General features: G+C 35.0%; 6 protein-coding genes and 2 non-coding genes across 8 annotated transcripts in view; 2 read left to right on the top strand and 6 right to left on the bottom strand.

The window, feature by feature from the left end:
* SPOG_05737 (uncharacterized protein) overlaps positions 1 to 514 on the bottom strand; it is a gene marked incomplete at both ends in the record, with an annotated part of 861 nt that extends 347 nt beyond the window's left edge. The window contains one exon of the mRNA XM_013167499.1: positions 136 to 514. Within this exon, the coding sequence (XP_013022953.1) occupies positions 136 to 514 (379 nt within the window). The remainder of the gene's footprint in view (positions 1 to 135) is intronic.
* Positions 515 to 1,022: 508 nt separating this feature from the next.
* Positions 1,023 to 1,783, bottom strand: SPOG_04975 (uncharacterized protein; the record flags this gene model as incomplete). The annotated part of the gene is made up of 2 exons (XM_013167458.1): positions 1,023 to 1,511; positions 1,769 to 1,783. The coding sequence occupies 2 exons, from the start codon at positions 1,781 to 1,783 to the stop codon at positions 1,023 to 1,025; spliced, it is 504 nt and encodes a 167-aa protein (XP_013022912.1).
* A 1,640-nt stretch (positions 1,784 to 3,423) lies between these two features.
* Positions 3,424 to 4,337, top strand: SPOG_04976 (developmentally Regulated MAPK Interacting protein). The gene has a single exon (XM_013167459.1). The coding sequence runs from the start codon at positions 3,813 to 3,815 to the stop codon at positions 4,158 to 4,160; it is 348 nt and encodes a 115-aa protein (XP_013022913.1). The 5' UTR covers positions 3,424 to 3,812; the 3' UTR covers positions 4,161 to 4,337.
* Positions 4,338 to 4,625: 288 nt separating this feature from the next.
* On the bottom strand, positions 4,626 to 5,994 carry SPOG_05738 (uncharacterized protein). Its single transcript, XM_013167500.1, has one exon. The coding sequence runs from the start codon at positions 5,134 to 5,136 to the stop codon at positions 4,657 to 4,659; it is 480 nt and encodes a 159-aa protein (XP_013022954.1). The 5' UTR covers positions 5,137 to 5,994; the 3' UTR covers positions 4,626 to 4,656.
* Positions 5,939 to 6,009, bottom strand: SPOG_16171. The gene has a single exon. It is a non-coding gene; the product is annotated as a tRNA-Gly (tRNA).
* A 1,062-nt stretch (positions 6,010 to 7,071) lies between these two features.
* On the bottom strand, positions 7,072 to 7,369 carry SPOG_04977 (uncharacterized protein; the record flags this gene model as incomplete). The annotated part of the gene is made up of 1 exon (XM_013167460.1): positions 7,072 to 7,369. Exon 1 carries the CDS (start codon positions 7,294 to 7,296, stop codon positions 7,072 to 7,074), a length of 225 nt encoding a protein of 74 aa, XP_013022914.1. The 5' UTR covers positions 7,297 to 7,369.
* A 431-nt stretch (positions 7,370 to 7,800) lies between these two features.
* On the bottom strand, positions 7,801 to 8,925 carry SPOG_04978 (uncharacterized protein). Its single transcript, XM_013167461.1, has one exon. It carries the CDS (start codon positions 8,829 to 8,831, stop codon positions 7,923 to 7,925), a length of 909 nt encoding a protein of 302 aa, XP_013022915.1. The 5' UTR covers positions 8,832 to 8,925; the 3' UTR covers positions 7,801 to 7,922.
* A 689-nt stretch (positions 8,926 to 9,614) lies between these two features.
* On the top strand, positions 9,615 to 9,735 carry SPOG_16172. Its single transcript, XR_001203072.1, has one exon. It is a non-coding gene; the product is annotated as a 5S ribosomal RNA (ribosomal RNA).
* The last annotated feature ends 282 nt before the right edge of the window (positions 9,736 to 10,017 follow it).

Consider the following 10,017-nt stretch of genomic DNA (forward strand, 5'->3'; position numbering starts at 1 on the left):
TCCGCAAAATCTAATCGTGAAATCCAGAATGCATCTTTGGTTTTATTACGTCCTTCAAAATACATAAAACAAGGGCAATGATGCAGCAAATCATTGTAAATTGTTGTGCTTTTCGAATGGCAAAAGTTTAATCACCTAATACAATCTTCTGAATAGCCTCTGGTAAATAATATAAAGAAGACATGGATTTGGTAACTTTATGAATAATCTCCCGAATCTGGTTTTCATTGAAATCAGTGAATTCTGACAAGTCAGTGAATACTTTTTTCCTAAGAGTCGATTGAATGACCGCTGACAACCCCCCTACGCCAAACAATGAACCAATGCTTCTAATCAAATAAAGCGTTGATGTAGATGTAGCATGTGAATCTTGAGGAAATGCAAAAATGAATGAAAATAGAGAACTTGGAAATCCCATACCTTGCCCAACGTTGGCTGGAATCAAAAATAGACCCAGTAGTATTGGTGATATGCCAGGATATATAAACAAACTAAGAACATATCCTAAAGCCATGAGAAGCACTCCCAAAAAAATTAGGCGTCCTACACGAACACGTTGGTGCATCAGAATACCACAAATCAATCCTCCCATAGGTGTAGACAAGGACGGTAAAGCAAGACGAAGTCCGGCTTTGGGGAAGGGCTATCCCCCAATACCAGTTCAAAAAGTAATGGTAGTGTAAATAAATAGGCATACCCTGCTGATCCACTGAGAAATCCAATCGTTGAAACAAGGGTGTCGAAACTGGAATTTTTCCAACCATTAACAATTTATAAGGGAAAAACAAAAATCAATCCATCAAATAAGAAAGCTTACGAGCTAAAAACGTACTAAAAAGAAGAAGCAGCATGATTTAGGAAACCTGAATTAAAAGACAACCGATTTAAAGAAATTAGAGCATAAAAAATAATAAATACAATTCCTATATGACAAAATTAGCTAACAATGCTGGGTATTAAGTTGAATCGATCATATATGTAAAAAGTAAAGGGAAAAAACATTAAAAGACATAAAAGAAGTGTTAAGGAGTACTAGCCTCAGTAACAACACTAAAGCAGTTACCGCTCCCATTTCCTTCACCGAAATAAATTTGATACACTCCATTTGTATCGACGACAGGGCATGCGACAGGGAAAGTGTTGTTCAATCGAAGGTCATATCCAACGGACGAAACCTGTTTAGCTTCAAAACCTGACACGGGAGAACCAGAGGATTTGAAAATAAGAGCACCGTTCTTGTCTAAAGAAGCAAACTCATCGTTATAGAACAATTCAGAATTTTTAAGAGTAAAGCTGCCAGAACCAACACCGCTTTCCGCGTAAACATAGCCAAATTGACCTATAGTAAGTGGACGTAGTTGAACATTTTGGTTATTAGGGTGAAGAGCCGAAATACTAAATGTTTGATTAAGAGATAATGCCGACTGGGAATATGGGGAAGCAAAAGTAAAAGTGGTACCAAGAAGAGTAAGGAAGATAGCAGACAACGAAAACTTCATTTTTCCAAAATGCTAAAGATAAGATATTCGAAAAGTAATATAAGAATAAAAATAAAAATAACAAGTAGCTATGATAAAAGGTAAGGAAAGAGCCAAGCTATAGATTCCTTTTCAATTATATCTGACAAGTTGGTAGAAAAAACCTAGGCTTTAAATACCAACTCAAGCAAAAACACCTCGTCATAAAAGATAGGAGGGAACCATTGCCGTGATCATCCCCTGATTGACGATGGAAAAAATTCAAGGGGATCTAAACAATAAACCCAAACCGATTTACAAGTCATACTCAAATGAACTTGATGAGATGTAATCGTCGGAGTTAAAATGAGCTTTTATGGGGGTGAGATTTTATCATGCAACAGAGTTAAAACGTAAATCGGGTTTCCCTGGTTTTTTAACCGTCTGTAACAATGACGTTACGTACCCCCGCATCATTTGAATAAACCGATTCAACGCTCGTGTAGTAGAAACCTGGTTGATACAAGAGATTTATGCGGTTCCTTTCTCATCCGGCCGTTCACCTATTCCTTTACAAATCCAGTAAGTTTAGCTATCCCTATCATATTTTATTTCTAAATCATATTCCATTCTTCTTCTTCTAAATTCATTCAACCACCATCGTTTACTTCTTCCGCTTTCCTTTCAATGTTTTCCCTTTCGCGACTCACAACCCATAATTATAACTGATTTTTTGAAACCATAAATTCGTTTAACTTTTGTTTTGTAATATTTATTTCACCTCATTTCATTTCACTTTATCGTTAGCGATTGTTTTCCATTTCTGTGTTGGTTTTGTTTTACTTGTAATTATTTTCTAGTTACTTTGCTACGTATCGATATTTTTGTTCACATGCTATACACACAGCTGTGTTTACTCATGTTTACTCATGTTTGGGTAGTTTTTGTTTATTGACTTTTTAACGAAAAAACTTTGCTACGTTAAAGCTTTAGTAACATACTGCATGGTATTACTAATCAAATCAAGGTACTTTTGTTTAAAAATGTTTTTATAATTATAGCAGCCTTTATCACACCAAAGAATCTACGTTGAAATCACTGTTCTACATAAAGATCGATAGTCTAAAGAAAAAAGTCCTCCAGGTGAGAATTTAAACCTGATTATTTCGACAATTACCTGACCAAATCGAACGAAAAAACTCATTCTACCATTTATTTTTTTTTTTCCATACAATTACATAGTTTGATAAAAATAATCTTTAGCAAAATCAGAGCTAAGAAATACCCGTATAAAACAATTTATGAACATACTTAATAATTAAAAAAACAGTTTATTAGCAACCGAGAGAATATTAGTACTTGAATTTTTTATGTAACTTATTTTGTTTGAGTTTGTTTTATAAGTTTTATCGTTTACTCTAAGCTTAATATTGCTTTCTTTCTTTATCTATCTATCTAATATAAGAATACTAAAGGAAAAAAAAAAAAAGCAAAATATCAAACACGGTCGCTTCGGAAAAGTAACCACTTTTAACATGGGCTAAACTTAGACGAATGGTATTTAATCAATCCAAACTGCCAAACGACAGAAAACAAACTATTAGACTTAGACGAACGTTATATTATGCAAAAGCAACCAATTTTAATCTCGTTAACCGGTAATTTTTTAAATTCTGCCAACTCTATTCCAAAAGATGGAAATACCTTTTTTGTTTATGATACCAGTGTGTTCTTAATCCTGTTATATAAATTTTTAGTGAAGTTGAGTGTTTGTTTGGAAACAGCTGTTCTTGTTTATGCCCGGTCTATTTGTTGTTTTTTTCTTTCATGTAAATAAACAAACTCTGATTGATCAACCAATTGTTTATAATCGGCCTTTAAATTAAAATTTCCGACCTGTTCGTTTATTTGTTTTTAAGGAGAATGTATTGGTCATTATAATAAAATCACGTAAAAATATATTCAATAAAAACAAAATAATTATTATCCAATTACGATCACACATGTTTGGCTAGTTTGTTTGTTTACGAGTTCGTGAACCAAATTTTGTCTATAAATTGACGAGGAAGCTTCAAAAATCCAATAAAAAAAGAATCTTGTTGAGATTTTCGTTTCCTTCGTATTGTTATTCTGTGAATATCAATAGCTTGACACCTTGAATCAAGTTTTCCCTCCTTCCTATTACAAAAGAAAGAAACCAAATTACTTATCCTAAAAGCATTTGAGCATATTTCTTATTCATTCATTCCTTGTAGCTCGTAACTCGTTGATTACAAGTGACCCCTTAAAGTTTATCGTGGACCCTTTTCTTCTGGCTTAATTTGATTCATAAAACTATTCTTTGTTTAGTTCAAAATGATGCTATCAAAACTCGCATTTTTTGCCTCTGTCGCCTATTCTATGGCTATACAGATCACCAGTCCTGAGAAAAATGATATATGGGAAACTTTCAAGGATCAAACGATTTCCTGGAATTTCGTCGAGACAGATCCGAAAATTGCTGGAATATATTTAAGCAATTATGTTAGTATTAATCAAAATAGGTTTATTGTAAATGTCTCTGTATCGGACGGCAGTTATATTGCTGATACTAACAGTTGGCCTACTGGTGAAGGTTATGTCATCAAAATAACTAATCCCGAGAATGTTGATGAGGTATACGCTCAATCCGAGGGATTTACCCTTACACAGCCAAACGCTTAAAGCAGCAATCCTTGTTCACCTTCTGTTACATGATTTGGACGCAGCTTCCTTTTTTTCCCTTAACTAAAGCTACGACTATAGACAGTCCCTGACTTTTAGTGAGCCCAGCCTACTGTTAAAACGAGTAGATCTTTATGAGTGGCTTTGCAATAATAATATTTATTTGTTTTCCAGAAAATAGTTTAGTAAAGTTCAAGACCGTTAAACCGTAAAGTTTGCTTTACAAAATGTAAAAAAACAAAAAAAAACGAGAACCTACCATTCTTCCTCAGAGGATTGGAATACAATCTTTCACTCATTACGTTATTATAAAAATTACAGAAAATGATTGAAAAATTAGATATGATAGATATAAAATGCTTCAATTGATGCAAATAATGATTGGATGCAAATGTAAAAATTAGCTAATGGTCGAAGTTATCGAGTTGAATCGATAACATAGACGTTGTGCAAAAGGGTATGAAACGAAATTCGAAAAGTTCAAAAAGAACGGCATTTAAGGAAAGGCAGCCAAAGGATAAATACCAACGCAGTCAGCATTGCCATTACCCTTTCCGTAGTAGATTTGATAAACATCGTTGGTATTGGGAACAGGGCATGCGACAGGGTAATCATTGTTCAAGCTGAGTTCATAAAATTGGGAATTTTCCTTCTTAGCTTCGAAACCTGACACAGGAGATCCAGAGGATTCGAAAACAAGGGCGCCATCCTTGTCAATAGAAGCAGCCTTGTTTTCATGGAACAGCTCTCCATTTTTGAGATTAAAATAGGGATTACCGTCAGAATTGTCATATGTACTCAAGTAGACATGACCAGATTGACCAACTTCGAATGTGCGTAGGTGAACATGAATGTTACCAGAGTGACTACTCACGATACCAAATTGTTTGTCAAGAGACGATGTTGAAGCTGGAGCAGCCAACGTAGAGGTGGCTCCAAGAAGAGTAAGGAAGACAGCAGACAAGGAAAACTTCATTTTAATAGTAGTTTGAAATGAAAAAAAAAAGATATGTTGTTCAAAACTGAATTAAATATGATACAAAAAGATGGATTCTTTTTCGATGATATCTGACAAGTTGGAAGGAAATCTCGAGCTTTATATATCAATTGTAACAAGAAACAGTTCGTCATAAAAGATAAGAGGAAATTGTACAAATCATACCACCACAGAACTACGAACAACTTAACGGACGTAAACAACGAACCAGAACTGACTTGCCAACTTACATTGAATTAACCCGAGTCTTAAAGTCCGACATTAAAGTCGGAGCTAGGAGAAACAAGCGACGATGGTAGTAACAACTTTATCATGTGCTGAGTCAAAAGTTTTTCGGTTGCTATACCCGCAGCCTTTTACAAAACGAGCCAACGAGCGTGTGGCACGATGCTAAATACATGCGATTGATAATTCATGTTGTCACGTATGTCATGTCGCTGTCGGCCACGTGTTCATCTTTATTATGTTAGCTGGTGGAGATAATTTATCATGTTAACAAGTAAACAAAGGATGAAAACATGATGCAGAATGAAATGGAGACCAAAATGATAGAACAAAGAAAATGATTACGTTGACTGCCATAGAAAAAGTTGTGTAAACCACATACTTACAATCGAAATCTACAGATTGGAAGAATCGACGGGTCAGACCGTTATTACTATTCATTTACGTAGCTCCAGGTAATCCAATTGAGGTTGTTTATTACATTAGAAACCAATATTATACGGCGCTTGATTTCTGTTGTAGTTTTCTTGTTCTTTAACAAATAAAAACCAAAACTTGCATCAGCCGGGAGTCGAACCCGGAGCGAATGCTTGGAAGGCATCCATGTTACCGCTACACCACTGATGCAACATATTATGGTATGTGGTTTCTGTCTTATGTATAATAATCGTCACGAGTTTTTAAAATGGAACAACCGGTGAACGAATGAGCCCAAGTATATACTATGCTTACGCAACAAATGCAAATCGTCGGAATGCTTTTTTGTTGGTGAAAAAATCCAAGAGTCCCACTCTGGCATAAAACAACTCAAACAAATTTCCTCTAAATCAACTCATGCAACACAGAATAGATAAGTCAAAACGTTGGTCTGTTCTGGAAATTGAATTCAAGACCTCCATCACCCTAAGATAGTATCATACCATTAGATCAAACGGCCAAGCTGTGTACTCACTTGTTTTCACTCTATCCTATTTAATTTACTTTTTTTTAAATATTGCATCAAAGTAATACACAGAAGTAACCGTTTGAGTTTGATACTATATCCAGTCCTTTGACCAAAGAGCTCTTTAACACGTACAACTTTTTTTTTAAATACGCCACAAAGTACAGCATTAGCCCGGAACAAATTTTCCTTCGTTCAGTGAGCAGGCATCGTTTACTGCTGCGAACGGATTGACTAGAGAAGCCCTTGTTACTCTATGAGTAACGAGAGTGAAATGTGATGGGAACAATTTTTGGATGTCCGAGCAGAAACCTTCAGTTATTCCCGCTTTTCTCATAAGTCGCTTTCAAACCTCTCCATAACAATGAATATAGATGATATGCATGGGTATTAGTTGGCGAATATAGACGCGTTTTTTGGTGCTTTTGAAAAAATAACAACACTTCAAACATAATTTTAGTTGATTGAGAGGGAAGGAAAGACAAAGACAGCAAAACTTAATGATTATAGTAATTGTCGACTTCTATGAATGTTGTAAGGATTTAATATATTTATTACAGAAAATGCTCAACTTGCATAATTTTTTGCTCCACTACCCATTTTCATTTTACTCAAACAACAAAAACGATCTTTATTTCTTACCTGTAATCAACCTTTTGTAATATGGACTCACAGAGTAATAATGAACTTTTATGTATTTTTTTCTTTTTTCAGTATATCTTAGGAACAGCCTTACCAAAATGTCGCTAGCTCCATTGTTTGTTGTAGGCTTCTTCAAATTGGGAAAAAGGAAACATCTTGTGAACGATAGCATAAAAGTCATTAACTTCAATAAAAACATAAATTTCTACAGAAATGCTTACAAATCCAGTAAGGATACCTGCCAAAACTACGACATCCAAGGATTGTGAATTTGTCTTTTCAACAGCAACTTGTCGGAAAGTACCGCTACAAGTACCCACCAAAAACATTTCGAACGGTATGTTATTATGAGTTTAGTTAGTTAATAAAAGAGCTAGGGCTCACAATGCCACCTAGATAAAAACTCTCTAACATCCTCATCTACCTTTTTTCGACAATTCCAACATCTTCTAAAGAAACCGTAAGGAACTTTTAGATGTTGTAGAGTAACGGCTTATAGTATTATTTATTCTTTGCTATTAAGGGAAGCAGTCATGAATTGTACTTGAAATTCACGAGGCTTAAATTTTAGGTGTCAGACTTGGTTGAGCTCTTCGTTCTTGACTGGTAAAAACTGCTTTTCGTATCACAGAAAAGGTATTACAATGGCATCTTGGCTACTCTTCTGAAAGCAGAGCCAGTTTGGGATTTCTACTATGTACTCATGAAACTTGCCAATTGCTTACATAATTATTTGACAAAATTGACTTCTATGTAACCCAAAGTAATCGAAAACTTGTTTTGTTATCCTTTAACTAGAATCGTCTGATAGCTTATTACAGGCTAATGTTCAGCAAAAATGAAAATATGAATAATTATATAGTGAATATAAAGTTTCAGAATTTATGAATTAGAAAAGAAAATGAACAGAAAGGAACAACTCTAATTATCATTCTATCTATTAGTTGTCTCTTTATCAAAGAAAACTCAACATTATAAGTCCGAAAGCTAAGCAAACGTGCAACGATCTATTTGTCAGGCGAATAGAAGTAGATGGAGAGGTTGAAATACAGTCTTTGGATTCAGAAAAACTGGCAAACTCTGTCGATGACTCCAAATCAATCTGGCTTACTGCCTGTCGATCAGAAACCGGCTGGAGCTTTGGGGGAATAAAAGCCAGACTTGTGTTTCTTGCAGTCTTTTCTCGTTGTGTATTAAAGTAGTCCATAAATTTTTCTTTATTTTCGAAATATTTCTCTTTGATGGAATACCCAGAACCACATCTCTGTTTATCTCGGGTCAATCCTGCACTTAAGTAGTCAAACATACAGGTTTGATTACCATCACAAGGATACAAATAACTTCTATAGATTGCATACGGATCGTGTTTAGGTTTTTCTGGGCCTTCTTCTACATATGCATATGTCGTCTCTGGCGTAATTATATAGTAACTTTCTGTATACGGAACGTATGATCCATTGTTCGCATCGAGTATGTGAGAAGAATCGTTCATTTGAACATCAACTTTGTTTATGGTGTTTGACATGCTGAAACATTTTGGAGAATCTCCCGCGTAGCATATGGGCTTCTCGGCTGTGTATATACACGTTACGCTGGTATTATCTGCGGGGACTGTCAAAATCGAGCTGACATTTTCCATATACGAATAGGTTCCTTGTCCGTCAACAGGAGGAGGATTCTTTATGAATGAAACAGTACCACTGCAGTTGAAATCATATGGAAAAGCTTGGATATAAAATGGGTAGTTAGCAATTCTCTCACTTGCGTTTTTATTAAATGCTAAAGGCAAAGGATTGTAAGCTGTCGCATTCATTGCAAGTGATTTGCATATTGCAAAAGCTAATATGCAAATACAGAATAGCATTTTTTTAAAAAATTTAGTAAGTGCAAAAGATCGTCGCACAAAAAAGATCAAATGATAAATTCTCCTTTTTTGTTTGTAATGTTTTCGTTTCGCTACACTTTAGTACCTTCTGAAATAAAAATTTCGAGAAAACCGAATTAGTAGTCACAGTGGTTGGCTAAAAATCTCGCTTCCTTATTTGGGGAACGCTCGTTGTAATTTGCTGTATTTCAACTATTTTTAATGATTTTGTTTTATTTTTTATTTTTGCCGTTTCATTTGCGTCCTTCTGGTAACCCGGATTTTTGACTTATTCATATATTTCTTTAATACGCATGCACATTGTATTCCGTAAAGGCTTATCAAGTCAGTTTTAATATTTTACAGTTTGAGCTAGAACTCGATTGAGAATTTTGTTTGTTGAATATTCATGGGGTTTAGTTGAGTTTTGTCAGCTGTATTCCCTCCGTGACGTTATTTGTTAAAAATAAAAGGATAGCTTACAATAATCATCGAGATTCAGTATAACTCAAAGAAATAATGGGACTTGCTGTGTATACGACCATTCTTATTTCTATTTGTGCACTCGTACACTGAATAGGGTATATATATATATATATAGTATTATGTAAACTTGTTTAAAAAAACAAAAATAAAGTGTATATAGTAGTGTCTTTCAATGAGTCCGACAAAGCACCAAGGTTGAGCAGAGCCGAATTAGATTTGAAACTGAGCATACATTATTTCACATGGATAGAAGAGTGTAAATTTGACAAGTTACTGTAAGAAGAGCAGTAAATGCCTTTGACCATACCTAGGCGAAAACACCAGTTCCCGTCCGATCACTGCAGTTGAGTGAAAACGTCTGATGGCCTCGTTTGTACTATGGTTGGAGACAACATGGGAATCCGGGGTGCTGTAGGATTTTTTTTCCTCTCTTCACTTTTTTAACGCTTCTCTGACCGTTTTTATGGAAGTCGCAGCAACTACTTTCTTACAGAAACCTGCTCCAATCCATTGTTTATGTTTTTCATTTAACGAAAAGAAACGCAAGCAGCAAAAGTTGTATAAGGATGTTTTTGATTGTCGATACAGTGTCAAATCTCATAGATAGTGGGGTACAGCAAATACGTAATAACTATCATTTTGCAAAGCCTCGTCACGTCTCGCAAAACGGAAGAAATGACTGTTCCCATCTCATCGTCGC

The sequence above is a fragment of the Schizosaccharomyces cryophilus genome (genome assembly GCF_000004155.1).
Source record: "Schizosaccharomyces cryophilus OY26 unplaced genomic scaffold supercont4.2, whole genome shotgun sequence".
In the NCBI taxonomy this organism is placed as follows: domain Eukaryota; kingdom Fungi; phylum Ascomycota; class Schizosaccharomycetes; order Schizosaccharomycetales; family Schizosaccharomycetaceae; genus Schizosaccharomyces; species Schizosaccharomyces cryophilus.

Bases quoted from the DNA above. Each gene is read 5' to 3' on its own strand.
- SPOG_04976 (XM_013167459.1), top strand. From the start codon at position 3,813: ATGATGCTATCAAAACTCGCATTTTTTGCCTCTGTCGCCTATTCTATG.
- SPOG_04978 (XM_013167461.1), bottom strand. From the start codon at position 8,831: ATGCTATTCTGTATTTGCATATTAGCTTTTGCAATATGCAAATCACTT.
- SPOG_05738 (XM_013167500.1), bottom strand. From the start codon at position 5,136: ATGAAGTTTTCCTTGTCTGCTGTCTTCCTTACTCTTCTTGGAGCCACC.